Source organism: Phoca vitulina, unplaced genomic scaffold (assembly GCF_004348235.1).
Source record: "Phoca vitulina isolate PV1807 unplaced genomic scaffold, GSC_HSeal_1.0 scaffold49, whole genome shotgun sequence".
Classification (NCBI taxonomy): domain Eukaryota; kingdom Metazoa; phylum Chordata; class Mammalia; order Carnivora; family Phocidae; genus Phoca; species Phoca vitulina.
This window is the reverse complement of record NW_022589752.1, coordinates 10,022,648-10,046,533: the sequence shown is the minus strand read 5'-3', so window position 1 is coordinate 10,046,533 and position 23,886 is coordinate 10,022,648. Positions and strand designations below refer to the sequence as shown.

At 34.8% G+C, this 23,886-nt stretch overlaps 1 protein-coding gene and 1 non-coding gene across 2 annotated transcripts in view; both read left to right on the top strand.

Annotated features, from left to right (window-relative positions):
- SYT10 (synaptotagmin 10) overlaps window positions 1–4,824 on the top strand; it is a 67,370-nt gene extending 62,546 nt beyond the window's left edge. The window contains exon 7 of the mRNA XM_032432829.1: window positions 659–4,824. Within this exon, the coding sequence (XP_032288720.1) occupies window positions 659–730 (72 nt within the window). The 3' untranslated portion in view covers window positions 731–4,824. The remainder of the gene's footprint in view (window positions 1–658) is intronic.
- Window positions 4,825–14,876: 10,052 nt separating this feature from the next.
- On the top strand, window positions 14,877–14,949 carry LOC116621622. Its single transcript, XR_004297427.1, has one exon. It is a non-coding gene; the product is annotated as a small nucleolar RNA SNORD112 (small nucleolar RNA).
- The last annotated feature ends 8,937 nt before the right edge of the window (window positions 14,950–23,886 follow it).

The window sequence follows — 23,886 nt, the reverse complement described above, 5'->3', positions numbered from 1 at the left end:
GTTTTATTGCCAAAGAAGGGATTAAAATGAGAAGGGAACAATTATTTGAAAACCGGATAAGTTGGTGGGACAGAGACTAAAGCATCATTTAGAACATCTTGTTACTTGTACCTAGTCAAAAGTTTATCCCATTGTAACTGAACTCTTTAAATACGCATAATATTTAGGGACCATGAGAAATTATTCATCAACACTCATAACTCCCATTAGCCAAAGTCAGTCCCTCTTGTCTCATCATTCGCCCCTGGAAAAATCACCTCCTGCCTTAGAGCAAGTGCAGTGCGGTCTCTTGTACCTTGAGCCTTCTTGCTCTTACCTAGCAGTCACCCCCCACTACCACAAACCATTAATTATTTGACAGTAAGAATTAAAAGCCTATCATCGAATGTGAAAGGAGTCTGCATCATGAATAGTTGTGTGTACAGTGCTGCTGTGCTTGCCAGTTTGCATCATGCTCTGCCTACATCTCCATGAGACGCCTGTGCCCCATCACGCTGCCTGAGAAGGTGAGTTCTAGAGGGCGGGGGGAATTATGTCCATCTTCTCTTCAGAAACACGCATAGCATGGGTGAATATGCACTAGTAAAAGGTAGCAGCAACTACCCACTTTATTATTTTTTTGCACTAGATCATGCATTATGAAATTATTGTCTTTCAGTTACCTGGCCGAGCAACCAGTTTTGATAGTCAAGGATCCTGTCCATCACCCAAACCACCTTCCACACCATAATGCCTCCAAAATAAAGAACATTATAATAAGGAACCAGGACCCTGTGCTCATCAGATCAGAAAAAGAGTGGAAGGTTTGATTTCCTCATTTAAAATATATCTTGATAATGAACAAACTTGACATATAATTTTTCATTTACTTTTTTTGTCTGTTCATTAACTTTGGACATCTTGATATATTTTACTTGAATACAAATATCCCTTACTTGCATAAGGCATTTTATTCTTCATGTCATATGCCTATTAGCACAAAGAGTGTTTTCATTAAGTTGCAATTCTTTGCATAAGTAAAGAAATGCATTCCTTTAAAAGAATCTGTATTTATCTAAAATTATAGTTTATGCTGCTATTGTATAAAGTAGCACATGTCACGTATGTATGGTTTTGATCTTGTTACAACAATGTTAATCTCTAGTTGTGCAGATGGTTCCATATAAACTTTAATGGAAATTTTGAACTTAACTTACACAGCATTAAATCCTTGTGCAAATTAATGTTACTTATCTGATAATATATTCTTTCATTCTCAGCAAATTACGTCCTCAGTGAGGTTTGGCTCTGCTAAACTCAGAACTTTGTCTCTCAAGCTCATTCTTTAAAACATACAGATAATGTTATAATTTAAAAAACAATTTTGAGTTAAATTTAAGAAGTAATACTTAGCATCTGGAAAATGGAGGTTGAACCATTTGGGCTACCATTTTATACTGTCTTAATGTTACATTAGTTCAAACATCTGTTGAACTGTTTAACTGATACTTTAAAAATTCTAATACTCTTTATCTCAAATGTAGCATTAGTATTCCTAATGAATAGAATCAGAAATTGTTCATTTTTTAAGTATTTGTAAGGTTCTCAAGTACTCTGACATGTATATTTTGTGACATGAAACTATCATGTAGATGCATATTTCTGACAGAACATACTAACAGACACCAAAGGGACAATAAATGTCTGTGCTCATTGTCAATTAGATTGTACATAGTAATAGTGACTTCTAAGCCCAATCAGAAACTAATCACTAGAATTGGGTATTTTCCTAAAGAAGGGATGACTTATTTTTCAGAAAATTATATAAATATACCATAAATAACATAACCTCCACATTTAATAAAAATAAAAATAATTCTAAAGGCCAAGACACATAGTCCTTTCATGAAAGGATCAAGGATCAGGCCAGGAGTTGTAAAAACTATGCAAATGTTTTTACGTGACAGGACTTTCTTTTAAATCAGGTCAACTTTTTATTGTCTCATGTCTGGGCCCTATCAGAAGGTATCCATATTGAATGACCCCAATCTTATTTTTGAGATATATACTATGGATAGTGCATATTTCAAGATTATCCCAAGATAGAAGGTTAAAAGAACAAAAAAAAAAAAAAGAGCAAGAAAATCTGTACTTAGAATATAAAAACATATTCATCAGAATGAGAAAATTTTATCAGCAGTTATAAAATTTTGATTTTAGTAAAATCTCTTATTTCTAAATATTAAAAATTTAAAAGCTGTGAAATTTTGTTTGTGGCATCTCTCATATGATGGCATTACTGCTAATTCAGATGTAAATATTTTACACTTTAACATTTTAAAGGCAAACACAATCCCCTAAAATTTTTCAAGAATGCCTGTATCATCCTAGTAAAAGCAAGTATTTCTAGCTAGCATTAGCTGACAGAAAATAATAGAAGGAAACTGTTTGAAAATACCTATCTACCTTATGAAGCCTAAAAGAACCATTTGTTATAGACAGTCTGACTGAAGATGACACTTCCATTTTGGAATTCTTTGTTTTACTAGGAAATAAAAATTGTCAAATGGGAAGACAAGTTATACTTTTAAAAAATGACATTTTTGCAGACAGGTGTTTTATTAGTAGATATAGCTGCAGCTTTCAATTAGGTAGCAACTATATTTCCTGAGCATAATAATTATTTTCATCTGAAAAGATATTTTAAGGACTTTGTATGCATTCTTAGAAACTCTTGCTTTTCTTTGCCTCCTATGGAGAAAAAGCCAATGCTTGTGATGAAAAAACACAAACAACCAGCCAAACAGGAGACTTTACTGTGGGGATTATGGATTAAAATATGAATATGTTTTTAAGGTAATTTTTAAAAACTGTTTCATAGGGACTAGAATAAGCTCATCATGCCCAATATTTGTTGATCCTGTTAGGGAGATGAAGGAGAAACAACCACAACTTTCTCATGCAATGCATGAGGGAGGTGTACCCTCCTATCCATAAATTGTGATCATTTTAGAGGATATTTTATGTTATAAAGACATAATCTTAGCACTTTCAATACAACACACCCTCACTCTCTACACAGACACATCCATGCAAACCTGTATTATCCTCCTCCTGCGTGTGATTGAAGAAGGATGTTTTTAATTTCAGTATTTAAAATAAATTTTGATGTTATAGATATCCACCACTAATTTGTGTGGGACACCACATTTTGATGATAGCACTGACCCATTCTGAAGTCGAAGTTTAGGTATATAATGAACACCTAATTTCAGGGACTATTCAGGGACTTGTCAAACCTAAGTCTAGGGAAGGGGAGCAAGTCTTGATTCATTATGTAACAATACTAATGTTCTTTTCGGTTTTTAAATTTTATTTATTTATTTATTTATTTATTTATTTGTGTATTTTACCCAATTCACTAAGTAATCAGAGGAATGAGGAAATTTAATATGAAAAGTATGCTAATGTTTGAGGAGTGTACAATCTTCTCAGAAAAATCTGAATGGATGCTTTTCTTTTTTACAGTGGTTTCTTAATAATATGTTTCTTGACAGTTTTAATTTTCTTTGTTAGGCTAGCCATTCTGGAATTTTGTTTCACATGTAAAAACTCATGATATTAATATATTCACAGTTCAGTAAAAAATATCATTATAATTATGCCAGGGAACTAGAGACAGGAATGCAGAGCCAAGCATCCACTTTCTTATGCAGTTTTGGGGAGTGTGTGCATGTTCTAGTTACTGCAGGGAGATCACAACTGATCAATACTGACTCAGGTTTTAGATAAAAGCAAATATATTTGAACTTATTTGATTGTGATATTTAATTGGCATTTCCACCCGTGTTTATTCTCATATAATGTTTATTATTTTAAAATTTTGCAGACTCAATAAGGAACTATCAATCTCATAAGACTTTAACTTAATAATTGCTTTAAAAATGAAAAAGCCAAACTTTCACTCCCTTCTCAGCTTTTGTTATCCATAAAACAGAATATAACTTATTTCAGAATGAGTTCTCAAAAGAGCCAAAGGCTATTAATAATAAAGAGACACAAAATCTTAACTTTGAACACATAGTCATTTCTTTACCTCTTTAAAAAGAGTACTTGATGTTAACTAAGTAGATATATTTTCATGGAATGCAGTTCCATCTGATTATTTCTTGCCACCTTAGTTGTGATTATTACCAGGTAATTTAATTACCTGATAAGTGAAACAAAACAAAACAAAAAAAGAAAAAGAACCTCTACTAAATCTAAAGAAAATGTGGAGATCTGTTTTCTTCACAACTTTTCTTGAAGCAGCTCTGGTTGTTCTGATCTACTTTAATTGATCTAAACTTCTATAGTTTTTAGGCTAAGAATGTATTGCTGCCAGTAAGAGATGATGCAAAAGCACAGAAAGTAAATAATTTAAAGTGAAAGTCTACATAACTAGATGGTAGTTAAACACAGATTTTAAAGCACATAGAAATAAAGATTTTGAATGCGAAATCGAAATCTCCTTTGTGCCACCTTTAACTTCTAGTGTAAGGTAAATCCTCTAATACTGCTTAAAAAAACTCATGACACAGAATTTTAATAGTTCCTCAGTGACATGGCTCAGGATATGATTCATCTGAACCTACTAAGACTCATTCTTTAAAAGAAAATAGTGAGTTTATATTTTACATAGGAAACAGCTGATTAAACGAAATTCTGTTTCCAATGTATTACTTAGCGATGCTCTTTAAGGTAAGAATTTTCTATTTCATTAAAAGACTTTTCCTATATTTACTCATTTTTATGTTAATTAGCGTGAATGGTAATTTAATAAAAGTTGCATTGGCGGGGCGCCTGGGTGGCTCAGTTGTTAAGCGTCTGCCTTCTGCTCAGGTCATGATCCCAGGGTCCTGGGATTGAGCCCTGCGTCGGGCTCTCTGCTCAGCGGGAAGCCTGCTTCTCCCTCTCCCTCTGCCCCTGCTTGTGTTCCCTCTCTTGCTGTCTCTCTCTCTGTGTCAAATAAATAAATAAAATATTTTTTTTAAAAAGATGCATTGGTAATACTTGTCATCTTCCATTAACAGTTAACCAAAAAGATGTCTATTTGAACAGTGGCAGTAAATTAATATTCAGTTCAAGTGTTTTCTTATCAAAGTAAAAAGGCGTTTTCGTTTCACCCTGTTCATCAGGAAGGTGGGTAACCAGGGTTGGATTTGATGGCATGACAATATCATGCTATAGATACTTAACAAGAAAGAGCTAAATTAAGGGCTGAAGTGAGGTTTAAGGATTTATTGAATGCAAACATTTTGAATACTAGAAATGGTGATTTAAAAACCAAGTAGGTGTTTAAGAGAAAAGATAGGCTTCTTTATGCTTGAAATGATTTAAATACACTCCTACAAGGAGGAATTGATTAGAATAATTCTATTTTTATCTACACTGAAACACTGGAAATGACTTGCTATTGATAGATCTAGAGGTACAGATAGTATTTATATGGAAATGTTTTCATCTCCAACTGACAATTAATCTCTTCTGAGCTCACCTGGGTCATAAGAACCCTCTCCAAAGAGCAAACTATGCCTGATCTTATGAAAGGGTAAAAATAGGTCATTTTCTTCAGAAATTTTGTTGCGATTTACATCTGCTGTGCATAGAATCCCTATTTACTGTACAGGGTGGTGGATTTCAATTATTCAATTTCATATTTTTGTTCCCTCAAAAACAATTTAATGCATAACGAGGCATATTATAGAAATGAATGAAAAATTGTTAAGAGAAGTAAGTCTCAATGTTGGATGGTTAATGCATTGGATTTTTGTTTTTGTTATCTATTTCAAAACTTTTTTTTTCCCCCCAGTCTGACCATCAATACACAGAATTATGTTTGGCAATAATTTTACTGTAGAATAAAGTTTGTGAACCAAAAACAACAACAAAAACACTATAATCCTTAAGGCTATGGACAAGCTAGCCACAGAATCGGTCTCTATAAATATTGCATGATTTACTCTATTTGTACTATCTGTATTTACTCTATATAGATCATTTTGTGGGTTTTATTTTTTTCCTTAAAAAGACCCTTTAAGCTTTCCATTTTAAAAGACAGTAATCCCCAGTATGAATAGCTTCATAAATTCTATCACTGTATAAGGAAGAAGTAGGTGAACCAACTTTAATATAAAAAACATTTGCATTTATAGTTTTTTATAAGGAGTCCAACCCAAGTTCATGTCATTTGCATTCACTTTCTATTGACCCTTCCAACTGAGAGAAGTGATGGGGTTCATCGGCAGTATATGGGTAAGTTATGGAACACAGTGAAGTGAGACCTTCTTTCAGAATGAAGAATCGATGTCAAAATAGAAAAGAGCTGCCTCACATTGTAAATGTGATGATTCAACCAACAAATAGTCCATGATACTTGCCAATTATCTAAACTGCCAGAAAACACAAACATTTTTCATTCACACATGATATTGAATAATTTAGATCCATCATATTTGATCTTTTTTGGTATCCTTCAGTCATTGTTCATAAGGTGACTTTTTAACTGGTTTGTGATGTAATACGTAGCCATTGTTCAAATCAATATCTTTGACTTCCGCATTATAGAGCAGAAATTTTAAAATCTTTTGAAATTCGTGTTTCGGGTTTTTGTACATGGTAACCAGCCATTTGTGAAACTTGACCACATATAATTGTATTACTTAGAACAAATGTTTTGCAACCACCTTTAAAAGATGTTATACATTTCAGTATTTTTACAATGTCTTCTTTAGAATGTGTGGGAACATATTTGTCAGGTTCAGATGAATTATGTAACAATGAAACCTCAAAGCTGTTATGAAGTGTACAGTTTATGATTACTTTTGTAAAAGAAAATGGAAAAGCACTTGAAATATAATTTTACGGTTTCATATGTATTTTGAAAAATAAATAAAGTGATTATAAATTATTTTTGTCTTTGAAGAAAATACCTTTTTAAGATTGAATTTTGAGACCTTTGCATTGCTAAGTTTTACTTTAGTAGTCATTGTCTTTGCCACTCATTAGAGAGCTGTGTGATGCATCTATCAATAATTCACTAACACGAGCAACTGAATGTATCTTAAAAATCTCATTTAATACACACATTTTTTTTGCAAAACTTAATTTAAGGTCCTGGATTATTTCCATCAAGGAATAATGAAACAATCATTAATCAAATGTAAATACTACCTACGCATGTTAGCTACGTTTTTTTCATCTGCAAAAAGTCCCTATAAATAGCAAGTGATCCAGTAGCTGGAGTATACCAGTTATTTTGTTCATTTGCTTCTGTTTTTCTTCAGATTTTCAAAATGATTTTCATAAGGAACATTGGTGTCACAACTAGTCTTAGGCGGTCAACACAGCACGTGACTCAAAGGAAATCATGATCATTGATAAACCAGATGTGCTATACTAGAATCATCACTTTAAAAAAAAAAAAAAACAGCTTATAAGAAGAAGCAAGTAAATAAATCTGGATAGAATGCAAGATAGAGGGGCGCCTGGGTGGCTCAGTCGTTAAGCGTCTGCCTTCGGCTCAGGTCATGATCCTGGGGTCCTGGGATCGAGCCCCGCATCGGGCTCCCTGCTCAGCGGGAAGCCTGCTTCTCCCTCTCCCACTCCCCCTGCTTGTGTTCCCTCTCTCGCTGTGTCTCTCTGTCAAATAAATAAATAAAATCTTAAAAAAAAAAAAAAAGAATGCAAGATAAAATGCAAGATAAAGAGTTAGTGATCTGACCTGTCTGGCCTTACTTAAGTTTCTACACTCAAATGGTGTGTAGAAACCTAAATAAGGTGTGCAGCACCTAAATGTAATCCAAGTTGCTTCTGAAAAAAGCAATTAAATGTCTACTTTTAAAGATTGTTTTTGTTAGTATTTCCAAATATCTCAACAAACGTTTATATTTCTATCCACACTGATTTAAAATTTACACTTCCACTAACAATATAGGATAGTTTCTAAGTACCCTGGTCAGTACTTGGTAGTGTTATTATTCAAATCTTTGCCAATTTGAACATGACAAAGATGATATCTCTTCAATGTTTTAATTTTTATTTCTTTTTTTCTAGTGTTATTGATCACTTTTCATATGTATTGATTGGAAATTTGGATTTCATTGTTTAAGACTTTTCCCATTCTTCTATTAAATTTCTTCCTTACTGATTTTTAGAGGTTGTTATCCCATTTTTTTAATGCATACAAATTCTTCATATGATCACATCTTAAACATAGCTCCATTCTGCTAACCAGAAGGCATAATAATTAGATTATGATCATATAGGCAACTTATACAATATATATGATGAAAAATATACATTAAAAAATATATGTGAGAAATATAAAGCAAACTGCAATCAAAATTTATCATCTCTTGAAAAGCATGAGTTGTTATCTTGACAATTTGGGCTGTCACCACCAATGTATCTGACAAATTGAAAGCATCCAATTCATGGGTAAGCTATTTAAAATTCCTTTGTGTGCGAGATTTGAACAGTTTTGATTCTATCCACTCTTATAAAATAATACAATACAATAGGAATATATATCCATTAATGTCTACAGAGAATAAAACCAAAAATCTGAATAGTAACCACAAATAGGACACTTGACAGTTTCTGGTTTTTTAACCCACTTTTCCTCCAAATGGAAAAAATCATCCAAAGTTCCAAATATGAGTATGAATTATGTGAACAGAATCAATTCCCACTTTGAATGCACTTAGTGAGTTTAATTGTTAGCTTATATGCATTTTCATGAGCAATTTTTTTTGTGTGAATTTCAGAACGAATAAGACTGAACATTTTATCTTAAATGGGAAGCTACACCTGAGTCAGAGATGGGAAATCAAATCAGAACATAAAGGAACTAACATGTAAGAATCATATTGAGAACACAAAACACAAACAGGCCACCAAATTGCACAATTCCTGAGGGTACTGATCACACTGTAGTGTATGTAAATGGTGCCTCCAGGAGCACACAAATCTAACCAACTTAAATTAGTGAACAACAATGGAGAAGCAGTACTAAAAGCCATAGAGTTACCTCAACCAGAAGCTATAACTGAAAGCGAGGGTGAAGAATTAAAGGAGAGTTTTTTTGTTGTGTTTTGTTTCAAATTGGGCATATTGCCTAAAACACACAGCTCATGTACTATGCACCAAGCACTGTGCTCACTGCATACCTTATCCCTATTTATACAAAATCCCTATGAAGTATTATTATGACCTTTTTTAAATGGAGAAATTGAGGTTCAGATCAATTAAGTGGATATACATAATATTTAATGGTAGAGCACAGCTTTGAACAAATGGTTAAGCCATTCCAAAGTCTGGGCTTTTATTCTCTACATGTCATGAAATATAAAAGCTAATATTTATGCAATTTAAAAATTTTTTCATGGATGCTATTTTTTTTTCTTTTTTCACACATGCTGTTTCTTGGTCCTTACCACAAAGCGTGTGAGTTTTATCACTCCCATTTCCCAGAGATGGTGTTTGTGATTGAGAGAGGTTAAATGAAAGCTCGAAGTCATGAAGTAGATGGTGGGACCAGGCCTCAAATCTAGGTCTTTGGCCCTCAAACTGCATGCACAATTTATTAGCTGATGCTTTCCCAGAACACAACACTAAACATGCTATGAAACAAAGGAGAATTTATTGGCTTTTTTTGCCTCTGTAGGTAAATCACAAAGATGAAAGATATATAAACTTCATTGACTTTTATTTTACCCATCTATAAATTGAGATCAATTTTGTCTGCTTGACCTACTGATTAGTTAATGTATATGTCATTTTTATAATGTGTAAACCATTATGCAAATAGTAGGTACTGGTTTTTGTCACCAATACCATTCCTATCATTAATGCCTAATGTCTATGGATGGGATAGATATTTGTAAGAGCCATAAACTGGGTGTACATGCAGATCAAGTTGCTAAAAAGAAGGGAGGAGATACCAAATTGACCCTGACCTTACAGAAAAGGGCAAAGAAGGGAAGAGAAAGAGCATGGTAAAAAGCTTAGGTCCTATAAGATCCTGCTAATCATATCTCATTTTTAAATTATTTTTCCATTGCCACTATTCTAGTTCAAGCCATGAAACCTCTTTTCTGAGTTTTATAAATCTTGCTAATTGTTTTAAAAACCTCCAGATTCTCATAGAAGTCACTCTCTACTGCCCAGTGCCACCTCTAGGAAATATATCTTTGTACATCCCATATCCTTACACAAGAACCCTAAATGAATCTTAAAGCAAAAAAGAATGGTATTGGAACATCTGGAAATTCAGTTTAAAAATAATAATTTGAAAACCTACTTCATATCATACATAAAGTTAATTTCAGACATATTGGACCTAATTGTAAGTCTTAAGCCTATAAAGCTTCTGAAAGACCAAGCAGTATATCTTCATGACCTTGGGGTAGGCACACTTGGCTAAAACTTTCTAGTTTCTTAGAAATAGCCCAAGGCAATTATGGAATGTCTTAAAAATGGAAAGATTTAAATTCCCTCCAAATTGATAAGCAACTCAAAGTTTCAAAGCCACTCTAATCAGAACCCAAATGAGGTTTTTTTATTTTAATAGAACTTGATGTAAATGTGTTTAGAAAAGTAAAGGTCTATGAACAGTCATATTGCTGAAATAGAAGGAGGAAGAGCTGAGACTTTAAAAATATCATGGCTTATTCTGAAGGTATAGTTATTAAAACAGTGTGACAATAGTGCAAGGTTAGACAAATTGGCAAAACAAATTGAGCAAAAACATGTCAAGTAGATGTGGAAATTAGATATGTGACAGAGGACATACTAGATTGTGGGAAGAATGGAGCTATTTATTTAATAATTACACTTGTAAGAATGGTTATTCATAGGGAAAAATAGAGTCCACGTACTAAATTCAACTTCAAATGGCATTAAATGTCAAAAACTTTCAAAATTTTATTGTAGAGTATAAATTTTTTAGAGACAGAAATGGTTTCTTAAGCTAAAAAATATGCTTGACATTTTTTAAAAAGACCAATAAATCATATTACATTTAATGATTTGATACCAAAAGCAAAGACAACAAAAGCAAAAATAAATGGGACTACACTAACTAAAAATTTCTGCACAGCCAAGAAAACCACCAACAAAATGAAAAGGCAACCAACTGAATGAGAGAAAATATTTGCAAGTCATAAATCTGATAAGGGGTCAATATCCAAAATATATAAAGAACTCTTCTGACTCAATAACTGTAGAGCAATCTAATTAAAAATTGGGCAGAGGAACTGAACAGATTTTCCAAAAAGGACATTAAAATAACCAACAGGCACATGAAAAGATACTCATCACTACTCATCAGGGAAATGCAAATCAAAACCACAATGAGCTGTCACCTTACACTATTAGAATGGCTATTATCAAAAAGATAAGAAATAACAAGTGTTGGCAAGGATGTGGAGAAAAGGGAACTCTCCAGCACCATTGGTGGGAATGTAAATTGGGATAGCCACTATGGAAAACAGTCTGAAGGTTTCTCAAATATTAAAAATAGAACTACCAGCAGCTCCTGGGTGGCTCGGTCAACTGAGCGTCTGATTTGGTTTTGGCTCAGGTTGTGATCATATGGGTTGTGGGATCGAGCCCTGCATCAGGCTCCCTGCTCAGGGCGGAATCTGCTTGAGATTCTCTGCCCTGCCTCACTGCCGCATTCATGTGAGCTATCTCTCAAATAAATAAATCTTAAAAAAAAAAAAATAGGACTACCATATGATGCGGCATTTCCACTTCTGGGAATATATGCAAAGAAAATGAAAACACTAACTTGCAAAGGTATCTGCACTCACCCCCCTCCATGTTCATTTCAGCATTATTTACAATAGCCAAGATATGGAAAGAACCTAAGTGTCCATCAATAGATGAATGGATAAAGAAAATGTGAAATATATATGCAATGGAATATTAGTCATTAAAAAGAATGAAATCTTGCCATTTACTGTAACAACATGGATGGACCTCGAGGGCATTATGTGAAGTGAAATAAGTCAGACCAAGAAAGACAAACACCATATGATCTCATTATGTGTGGAATCTTAAAAAAAAAAAAAAACCAACTACTAAGCTCATAGATACAAAGAACAGATTGGTGGCTGCCAGAGGTGGTGGGGGGGGGGGGGGCGGGTAGGAGGAGTTGGGGGAGGGGGTTGTGGTGTGAAATTGGTGAAGAGAGGCAAAAGATACAAATTTCCACTTATAAAATAAGTAAGTCATGGGTTTGTAATGTACATCATGGCAACTATAGTTAATAATACTGTATTGAATATTTGAAAGTTCTCAAGAGTACAGATTTTAAAAGTTCTCATAACAAGAACAAAAAATGCTGTAACAATGTATGGTGAAAGATGTTAACTAGACTTACTGTGGTGATCATTTCACAAATATCAAGTCATTATGTTGTACACCTGAAACTAATAAAATGTCAATTATACCTCAATTTTTAAAAAAACTTAATTTGTCATTATCAAAAACACCTTTAAAAAGTGAGAAGGCAGCTCAAATTGGGGATAAGATATTTACAACACTTATGATTACCAAAGGGTTAGTAGCAAGTTATATGAAAAAAATCTTACCAATCAGTAGGAGCTTAAATAACCTAATTTAAAATTTAAAACATGAAAACCATGAAAGGTATTTTAAGGAGGAGGAGAAAATGCATAGGGCAATAAACATATAAAGAGATATTCCATCTTATTAGTCAAGGAAATACAAATCAACAATTTTAACTGACAAACTCACAAAGTCTAACAATACCAACTCTAAAAAGGTGGTGACTAATAGGATTCCTAATACATTTTGTATAGGGGAGTAATATTTGGAAATATCTATTAAACACCCACATACCCAGGATGGAGCAATTCCACCCCTGAGTGTACACCCAGAGAAACCTTTACTCATGTGGATTTAGTAGAGAGGTACAAGAATTTTCATAGAAACACTGTACAAATAGGAGGCATAAAAGCAAGAAATGACCCATATGCCTATAGAAAGGGTGCTGGATAAAGAAAGTATGGTATATTCAATAACAAAATATTACAGAGCAGTGAAATCACTAAATTATTTCTACCTATGACATGGATAAATTTTAGTAAAAAATGTTGACTAAAAACACTAAACTCTGAAGAAGTTATGTATACACCTTTGTATAATTTTTTAATCTCTAAAGAATATTGTATCATTGCAAACAAAAACTACTCACAAACTAACTTAAGAGGGCAACAGAATAAAAACTGTGATAATTGAGTAAGAATATACTATAAATCAGTGGCATGAAATTTAGGTTCCAGAAATAAACCCTCATATTTATGATCAATTTTTGACAAGTATGCAAAAATAATTCAATGAGGAAACAATTTTCAACAAATACTGCTAGGACAATTGGATATCCACATCCAAATGAATGAAGTGGGACCACACAATATACAAAAACTAACTCAAAATGGATCAAATACCTACATGTAAGAGCAAAAATGATAAAATTCTTAGAAGAAAACATAAGCATAAATTTCCATGACCTTGGATATAGCAATGATTTTTTTAAGTGTGAAAACAAGAGCACTAGCAATCAGAGAAATAAATAAAATGAATTTCATCAAAATTAAAAACTCATGCTTCAAAGGATACCATCAAGAAAGTAAAAAGACAAACTAATGAATAGGAGAAAATATATGCAACTTATATATCTTATAAAAGACTTGTGTCTAGATATATAAAGAACTCTTATAACTCAGTAATAAAAAGACAAAGAACCCAATTTAAAAATGGGTGAGGGACCTGAAAAGACATTTCCCCCAAAAGACATACATATGGCCAAAGAGCAATAAAGATGTTCAGCATCATCAGTTATCAGGGAAATGGAAATCAAAACCACAATGAGATACCATTTAACACCCACTAAAGTGTCTATAATTTTAAAAGATAATAACAAGAATTGACAAAATTGTAAAAAATTAAATGGAACCCTCATTGATGGTTAATAGAAATGTAAAATGGTGTAGCCAGTTTAGAAAATTATCTGGCAGTTCCTCAAAATTGTACACATAAAGTTATCATATGACCCAGCAATTCTACTTCCTAAATATATCCCCAAGAGAAATATAAACACATGTCTGCAAAAACACTTGTACATGGATGTTCATAGCACCATTATTCATAATAGCAAAAAAAGAGGAAACAATCCAAATGCCCATCAACTGGTGAATAGAAAAATAAAATGTGGTATAACCACACAGTGGAATATTATTTGGCAATAAATAAGAATGAAACACTAGTACATGCTACAACATTGTGAGCCTTGGAACATTAGGCTGAGTTAAAGAAGCCAGTGACAAAAGTCATTATCAACATGATGATTCCATTTAAGTGAAATGGCTAGCATAGAAATATATATAGAAACAGAAAGTAGATTTGTGGATGCCTGGAGCTGCAGGAGATGAGGAGCATGGGGAGAACTGCAAAGGGCACAGGATTAGTTTGGGGATGATGAAAATATTCTAAAATTGATTGTAGTGATGATTGTACCAGTATGTGAATACACTAAAAAAAATTAATTATATGCTTTAAGTGGATGCATTTTTTGGTATATGAATTGTATCCCAATAAAGCTGTTGCTACAAAGAAAGAGAGAGAGAAAATGAATGACAAAAAATCCAGGGTAGTGTTTACTTGGAAGTGGGAGCTAGAAGAACAGAATAAGGATGAATAAATGTATAGGTATAAATAACTAGAAATAGTCTAGTTCTTGATTAAGTTGTGAGTTTATGGATGTTCTTTATATTAATAATACACATATGTACCATACCTACAAACATAAAATAAAAGAGGACCTTGCATGGACCAATGAAGATAATTTGTCTACAAACCAAGCATTATGATTAACACAATTCTGTGCAACTAAGGTCCATTTAAAAATTAATTAATTAACATCTATCCTGTTAAATCCTATAAATCACATCCCCAGTTCAGAAAACTGGGTTAGTGGATCAATATGCTTAGTGGAATCTGTTAAACAGAGATAAAAATTTAATTTTATGACCTAAAATAATAAATGCAAGAATGAACAGGCACTGATCTCTTTCAATCTCTCTTCCACCAGGATCAATAATTACATCTGTGTTCATTCCCCCCACTGTCCCCATTTCCTCCATACCCATATTCCCTTTTGAATAAATTTGTTTCATTGTATTTACCACCACAGTCTCAGTGGTTGTATAGACTATGGAGAAATGAAAGAAAGAGTAAGGATAGTAGCAGTGCTGGCCGAAGGGCTGCCATATAAAACTGGCAATGGAATAGAGATTGGGGAGAGTGCTCTTATATTATAAAACATGGTTTATAGGGGTGCACAGGTGGCTCAGTCGTTAAGCAGCTGCCTTCGGCTCAGGTCATGATCCCAGGGTCCTGGGATTGAGCCCCTCATGGGGCTCCCTGCTCCACGGGAAGCCTGCTTCTCCCTCTCCCACTCCCCCTGCCTGTGTTCCCTCTCTCGTTGTGTCTCTCTGTCAAATAATAAAACCTTTAAAAAAAAAAGGTTCATAACTAGTCTCACAAAATGTTTAATCTAAAAATGTTTGTTTTATTATTTATAACTTTGAAATATTAGTTTTGATGTTTGCTTTTTTGTTTGGTTTGGGGATTTTTGCTTTTACATAATTCCTCTTTACCCTCCTCCATGGTTTAGTTTCTAGTCAATGCTCCTACTTTTGAACAGGAAGTGGGGAATAGCTATACTCTTACTTTGGCACCCTTAAAGCAAAAGCCCCAGCTCTTAACATACAATGCAGAAGTTTCAAGGAAAAGATAACATGTGAATCTGAAAGCAAGTTTCAGCAAATCACTCCAATTATTAGCCGAGTTACATTTTTGAAACATTATTTCATATAACCCATGATGATATACAATTCAATGTGTTTTCAACAAACAATATCATTTCTTACATGCTACATCTTTGCCTTCTTCACACAAATTTTGGGAAACAAAATGCCCGAATTTCAAATGCTTAGTGTCAGATAATTTTTTTTTTAATTCAGAGTATTTTGGAATTCTCTTATTCCTTACAAAGCCTTATCATTGTTCAATCCAAAAGGTGGGTTTTCTAAATCACCATTAAAATTCAAATTTATGTAGATACCATAAATATTAGCACAGATCTTATTTAAATTAACTTTGATTTATTTGACATTCATTATAACTTCTTTGAATTTTTCCATTTGTCTCTTCAACAACAATAAAATTTAAGAAGTTTGTTTTAAACACATTTTGGCATTTAATCCAGCTATCTTGCATGAACTGACAGCTGTCATTTATTTGTGCATCAATATTTCCGCCAGAAACAACTAAATAAGCCCAAAAGAATCTAGCTACCAATGTCATACAGCATTCCAGTCTTTATAATTCTATTTTAAATTTGCACAATTTTATAGGAATATTATCTTAAGAACTAAAACACTGAAACAATGCTCATTTTATGGTCAAGAAATAAATGTCACCTGACCACAGCTGAGATTTAGGAGATTTTAATGTGTCTTACGTGATAACATTGTACAGTGTCATCATAAACAAGCAAGTATGCTTAAACAGGCATGTAGGCAGGACATACGCAGGACAGAGAAGGTGAGATAGAAGTACCAGAATCAGTTGTGTTATTTTTATTTTCTTTCTGGCTAAAAATATTCCAGTGTTCACTTTGCCACATAGCAGACAAAAACATGATTTATCTTTTTACATCCCTTTCTACCTGTATTTTTGAAAATTTTACCACATTTTAACAGTGGCACATTCTTCCCCCTCCAAATTGTGGGTATGATACAGGACATATGTATCCCCAAACTTCACTGAACTTATTCTTTAGATCAGAAAGTAGAACAATATTCTCTGAGTTTTGCAGAGAGAATAATGTGATAAAATAATCTGTACAAGACTAAATTTGCATTCAACTATGAGGACAAAAAAAGATATTTTTAGATGTTCAAGCAACCAGAAAGTATAGTATAACACGTACACTTAATACAAAATATTTGAAGAAGTAATTCAACAAAATGAGAAAAGAACAAAAAACAAAGAACTTGAGAACAGAGAAGTCATAGTACAAACAAAAACTAGAAATGAAATTAGGAAAATATGGAAGAAGAAAGGCCAGTTGAATTTATCATGATATATGGAGGTTGTTAATACATGCTTAAACACATATATTCAAGGAAAATAATAGTTATATTATAGTTACCTAAAAACCAGTATTACTAAAATAAAAAAGTTTATGCCTTCTAAATTGAGAGAAGAAAGCAAAGTAGTCCATATAGCAAAAGACAAAAAAAAAAAAAAAAAGAAGGAAAACAATAAGAAACCATTAAAAACAATAAATTACATAACAAGATAACATAAGATCAGATATTAGTTGAGATAAAGCAAATAGAAAACCTCCCCTGTTTATATCAAACACTGTCAGATTAAGTAAATAGATACATGTCCAACAGTAGGACTTCGGTAAAATAAATTATGCCACATACTGCATTAAAAAATATCACACTTAGAAAAATACTTGATATCAGAAAATTATTTTTATAAATTTTAAAGAGAAATTGCAAGCAAAAGATTTTATAAAACCAGGGGATAGGGCGCCTGGGTGGCTCAGTCTGTTAAGCATCTGCCTTCAGTTCAGGTCATGATCTCAGGGTCCTGGTATCGAGCCCCATGTCTGGGCTCTCTGCTCAGCAGGGAGTCTGCTTCTCCTTCTCACTCTGTCCCTCCCCCCTGCTTATGCTCTCTCTCACTATCTCTCTCTCTCTCTCTCAAATAAATAAATAAAATCTTTAAAAAAACAAAAACAAAAAACCATTTACCTTCTGAAGAGCATGAACACATAGCAGTGCAGGAGAGGAGAGGTGAGGTGGTCTTGGCCACCATCTCAGTTACATGCAGATGCACAGATTTAAAAGTAGATAAACTGTGACTGCTTCAGGACAATGCTTTTTGCTGTGATTGTTTTTTTTCTTTTTCTTTTTTTTTTTTTAAAGATTTTATTTATTTACTTGACAGAGAGAGACACAATGAGAGAGGGAACACAAGCAGGGGGAGTGGGAGAGGGAGAAGTAGGTCTCCCGTGGAGTAGGGAGCCCAATGCGGGACTCAATCCCAGGACCCCGGGATCTTGACCTGAGCTGAAGACAGACACTTAACGACTGAGCCACCCAGGCACCGCTGACTGGTTTTTTTCTTTAATGAAATTGTCTTTTGCTAATCTTTTCCTTGGATTTTGATATATCAGTTTCAACAGAAAGAGGCAGAGCTAAATTGTTTTGCAAAATTAAGGAAAGAAGAACTTGAACTTAACCAGAGGCAAGCAAGAGGTTGGAGCCAACAAGACTGGGAACTATAGGGGAAAGTGTCAGAAAGAAACTTCTGGTGACAACAAACCTAGAAGGAGCATCAGAGAATAGACATATCTAATGAGATTTTAAGATTCTGCTATGACCCCCTTAACATTCTTCCTTCTGTAAAGCCCTCATTGTTCGCATTGACATCTGTGTGAGCAGATGTGTAAGGGGACTTGTACAGGTGCTGAGTTCCACGCCAGGGTGATGCTGGCAGGAGGAAAGAAAGCACACAGCAGCCCAGGAGAGGAGGGGTGGGGTGCTCTCAGCTGCCATCTCCGTTACATATTGATGCATAGAAAGAAAATTAAAAGTAGATAAAACTGTCACTGTTTCAGGACAATGCATTTTGCTGTGATTGGTTTTTTTTTTCTTTATACATATATTGTAATATTTCAAATATAGTGAACATAATTTACTATAAATGCCAAAGATTTTCTAACAAGGAAAAAAATCCTTTAGTCATTAGTTCAATCCATATCTACCGAGCTGCTACTCTATGTCAGCCATTTTCTGAAGACTTAAAATTCAACAGTGATCAAAAATACAAAAATAATCAAAATTCATTATCTTATGGTGATCAAATTCTACTGAGAGTCAGACCATGAACTATACATAGTAAATAGATGAAATATGTAAGGCAGAATCGAATAATGGCATTAAATAAAGAGAATAAATTAAGAGGAACCACTGGCGCTAGGAAGGGTAGGTTGTCATTTTAAATAGGGTAGTAGAATAAAAAATTAAATAGGGTAAGCCTTTGAGAGGTCAAATTTAAGCAAAGACTTGAAGCAAGGAAAGAGTTAAACATAAAGCTATCTAGAAAGAAGAATGTCCCAGGCAAAGAGAATAACCAGTGAAAGAACCTAAAATAGAGAATACTTAAATGTTCAAAGAAAAGCAAGCTGGCTACTGGGCTGCAATAGAGTGAGTGAGGAAGAGAGGAACCAGAGATGAATAAGTCAGAGCACAAGTGCATGCAGATCATGTAGGATTTTTTGGGTTATTGTAAGGAATTTTACTTCCTTCCAAATTAGGAAGCCATTATGAGGGTTTCAGAACATGAGTGACAAAATCCAACTGTTTGACCAAAAATCAGCCCAGCTAGTATGTCAGATATAGACTACATTATAGGGAGGCAGAGAGAGACCAGTGAAAACTAGGTGAAGGATGAATGGCCACTCACCAGTGTAACAGTAGTTAGAGATGGAGAGAATTGATTGTTTTTTAACATAATTGAAAGTTTGAACCAAGATTTACTGGCAGATTCAAAAATGGCTAAAAGTCTGTTGGCCTAAACAGCTGGAAGGACTAAGCTGCCCTCAACTGAAATGGGAACACATAGAAAGAGTGGATTTGGAAGCAGAAGAACAGAAGTTTAGTTTGGGATAAGTTTAAGCTTGAAATACTTGTAGGCCTGGAGTGGGCAGTTGTATATATGAGAGAAGTCCACACCGATAACATGAATTTGAAAGTAAACTGCATATAATTAGGAGTGCCTGGGTGGTGTAGTCGGTTAACCAGCCGACTCTTGGTTTTGGCTCAGGTCATGATCTCAGGGTGGTGAGATCAACCCCCTGTTGGGCTCCTCACTCAGTGCAGAGTCTGCTTAAAGACTCTCTCTCTCCCTCTCCCTCTGTCCCCCCTACATGCGCTCTCTCTCTCTCTTTCTCTCTCTCAAAATAAATAAATAAATCTTTAAAAAAATTAAACTGTATATAATTGGAATTTAAAGCCACGGTATTATTAAGGGAGTGAATATAGGCAAATAAGGACTGAGCTCCAGGGCATTGATTCCCACATTGAGGCATGGATCCTGTAGAGGGAGCAGTAAAGCAGACTAAGAAGGCACAGCAGAGGTGGTAAAGGAAAATCAGGAGGGTGCAGATTTCTACAAGTCAGGTGAGGAAAGTATATTAAGGAGAAGGATATAATCAACTGAGTCAAATGTTTCAAAAAGATGAAGCAAGATGAGGACTGAGAATTGGCCAACAGATTTAGTAAGTGACTTGGGACCTTAATACACACAGTTCCAACGGAAGGATGAAGCCAAAGTCTGGCTGGGAAGGAGAGAACAAATAATAATACAAGAGAAAACATAATAATACCAGAGAGAGAGGCAGAATCTGTGGAGCAATGTCTTTATATGAGAGGAGCCAAGGTCTAACGCACCCGTGGAAGGATTGAATGAAGGGCACAGACAGTTCATTTATCAATGGCTGCCAGAGCTTTTAGCTACAGGCGTTGTTGGTATGTTGGTCAATATGATGCTGGAATCTGAGGAAGTTCTCCTTTGAACACTTCAGGATTCTCAGCAGAGAAGGAAGCAAAGGTGTCACCTGAAAGGGAAGGCCACAGGGGAAGTATTCAAAGTCTGAGAGAGGAAGAGGTGAGAAAATCTTACAGAAGAGTGGTGGGTAAGCAGCCCAGGGAAATGTACTATGATTGCAGAGCAGAATTCAGGGTCTACTTTCAGGTTCATGGCCCTGAATTTGAAGTAGGAGCAGTCAATGTGGTTGCACATTTTTCTCCAGTCATGCTCAGCTTCAGGAGTATAGGCATAAAATTTTGATAGAATAGGAATAATTTAGGGGATGAGCTGGAAAGATAGGAGATAGCAATCCAAGAAAAGAGTGCATGTTAGTGAGATAATAGGTTTCCAGTTACTTGTCTTCTTTGAGGAAAGAAAATCATACCACTGTAAGTCACAATAAATTCACTTTGTAAAATATAGTAAGCAGATTGATTTAAAGTCATTCATTCACTTTGTTCCATGGATGTTATTGAGAATCTCTATGAGTGAAGAAAATGGACCTAGCCCCTATCATTATGGAGCTTAATTTGAGGGCAGGAAAGGCCTATTAATCAATAATTCTAATTGACACATGCGAACTTTTTATACTATATAGCAGGAAGACCTAACCTACTCTGTTGGAAAGCTTGGTTGATGGAAACTTCACTGGAAGAAGGGATACTTTAGTTGTGACATGAAAAATGGGCAGTTGTGAGTGTGGTAGAAAACAGAGAAAAATGCCTATACCAAGACCCTGAGCATATTAGAAGAAAAGAAAGATGCTGATTATGGGTAGAACAAAAAGGTTGGCCAAGTGAGGAGCAGTACAAGGTGAAGCTAGGTAGGAACCAGCCCATGAAGTAGTATGACTACTAATCATCTGGACTTTCTTTTTTTTTAAGATTTATTTATTTGACACAGAGAGAGAGCACAAACAGGGGGAGCAGCAGGCAGATGGAGGGGGAGAAACAGGCTCACCACGGAGCAGGAAGCCCAATGTGGGGTTCGATGTGGTGCTCAATCCCAGGACCCTGGGATCATGACCTGAGTGAGCCAAAGGCAGATGCTTAACAGACTGAGCCACCCAGGCACCCCTGGACTTTCTAATAGTGGAATGGTTGCTCATAGACAGTAAAGTTTCAGGTTTACATTTTTTTAATATTGAGGGAATAAATTGGAGGTGTGCAAGAGTGAAACAAAGATAAAGAACACTGAAGGCAGGACATTTCTGATGGAGGAGGAGGATTCAAAAATATTTTTCCACATACTGAATTTGAGGTGACTGCAATGTCTAAACATCTCTGTCAAGTAATCCAAAACATTTGCTGATGGTAAGAAGGAAGCAAGGTCTTTAAGGATAGAGAGGAAAATTCTGAAATAGTTATTGGAGAGCAAGAGAAAGCTACATAAGTCAATGTTGATGCTGAAGGGTTGAAGCATAAAAATAAAAAAAACTATGCCACAACATACCTTGAGGGCATTATGCTAAGTGAAATAAGTCAGACAGAGAAAGACAAATAGTATATGATCTCAGTTATATGTGGAATCTAAAAACAGTGAACTCACAGAACAATTAGTAGATTGGTGGCTGCCAGGGGAAGATGGGGAGATGTTGGTCAAAATGTACAAACTGAGATGAATGAGTTCCTGGGATCTAATGTGCAGCATGGTGACTATAGTTAACAATACCATATCGTATACTGGAAATTTGCCGTAAGAGTAGAGCTTTAATGGTCTCACCATAACAACAACAACAAAATGATAATTAAATGAGGTAAAATATGTGTTAACTAATCTTATTGTGGTAAACATTTTGCAATATATATATATACATATATAAATCATCACATTGTACACCTTAAATTTACACAATGTTACATGTCAATTATATCTCAATTAAGCAGGAAAAAGTTAATTAAGCCAAAAGGTTATAAAAACTGACAAGTATAAGAGGTTGTGGCCTTACAGTGGGATGTCTGAATTGGTGACTTTAAGTTGGAGCAGTTTGGGGTAGCCAAAGATATAGGATGTACACATGGAAGTGAGAATCTCAGATGGTTGGGAGAACATCATTTCAGGCAGGTGACTAAGGTATTAGTAACCTAAGTGTTTCATTATGATCTAACCCAGAGATGAGTGTGGTATGAGCAGGTGAACAACTGCTGCTTGAGAACTGCTACAGGAGGAAGTTAGGTTAAAGCAAACATGTGGATGACACTGAGGCTTTATAAGAGTTTGCTGATCACAGATAAGGAATAGCAAATGGCACAGTCAGAGGGTTTAGGTGAGTCTAAAGGGATGAGAGACCAGATCAGTGCAGAGGAGCCCCAGAAGCATTAGGAGAATGTGAACTTTGGAGTGGTGGGATGATAGAGTGTCTGAGGACAGTAGGAACACGAAACAGCAGATTTCACTTCAGCAGTCCCTGGAAGGTGGTGGGCTCTCAGCTTCCCAGGGTCGCTGAAGTCTGGAAAAGATGCCCCTTGTCTTGTGATGGGGTAGAGGGTAAGCTCTCTTGATCTCTTTGGTGATAGCTCCTAGAGAATGTTTCCTCTGTTAAATTGCATTATTCAACACCCAACTTTTACTTCAATTCTCTGAAAAAGTTAACAGTTTTCCCAAAAAGAAGAAAGATTAATAGCTTTTAGTGAGGGTTGGGAGCATGAGTCACTTCATCCCCAAGGGCCACCTCCGTGCCCTGTAGGATGATCTAGAAAACAAGCTCTCAAATGTAAAGTATGTATTCTCATTTTCTGCTGCTTGATGGCACCTCACTTTAGACGAAGTGGTTTGTACTTCTACCATAAATGGAGACTCTTCAGCTGAGGTATCACATAGTCTGCAATTAATGGATTCTCTTATTCTAAGTCATTTTTGACAAAAGTCAACTTATGCAACCCATTTTGGCTAAATGAATCATTCGCATGCTTTTATAAATTGTATCTATATCATGAAAGCAATGACTAAAGCACTTCAAAATCTCTTTACATAATGTGATTTGTTCACTCTGGGTAAGAAAAGTTTTATGAGTTCAGGCTGTTCACTGCCATGTGTGTGGAGGGTGCTACACACAGGCTCTATTTGGACTCCCTCAATGGAAATAGCACCAAAAGAAAGTTTCAAACAAATGTTTATCACTTAAACTGCTGCCCTGAATCTCTGTCTCATTAGTACCTTAGT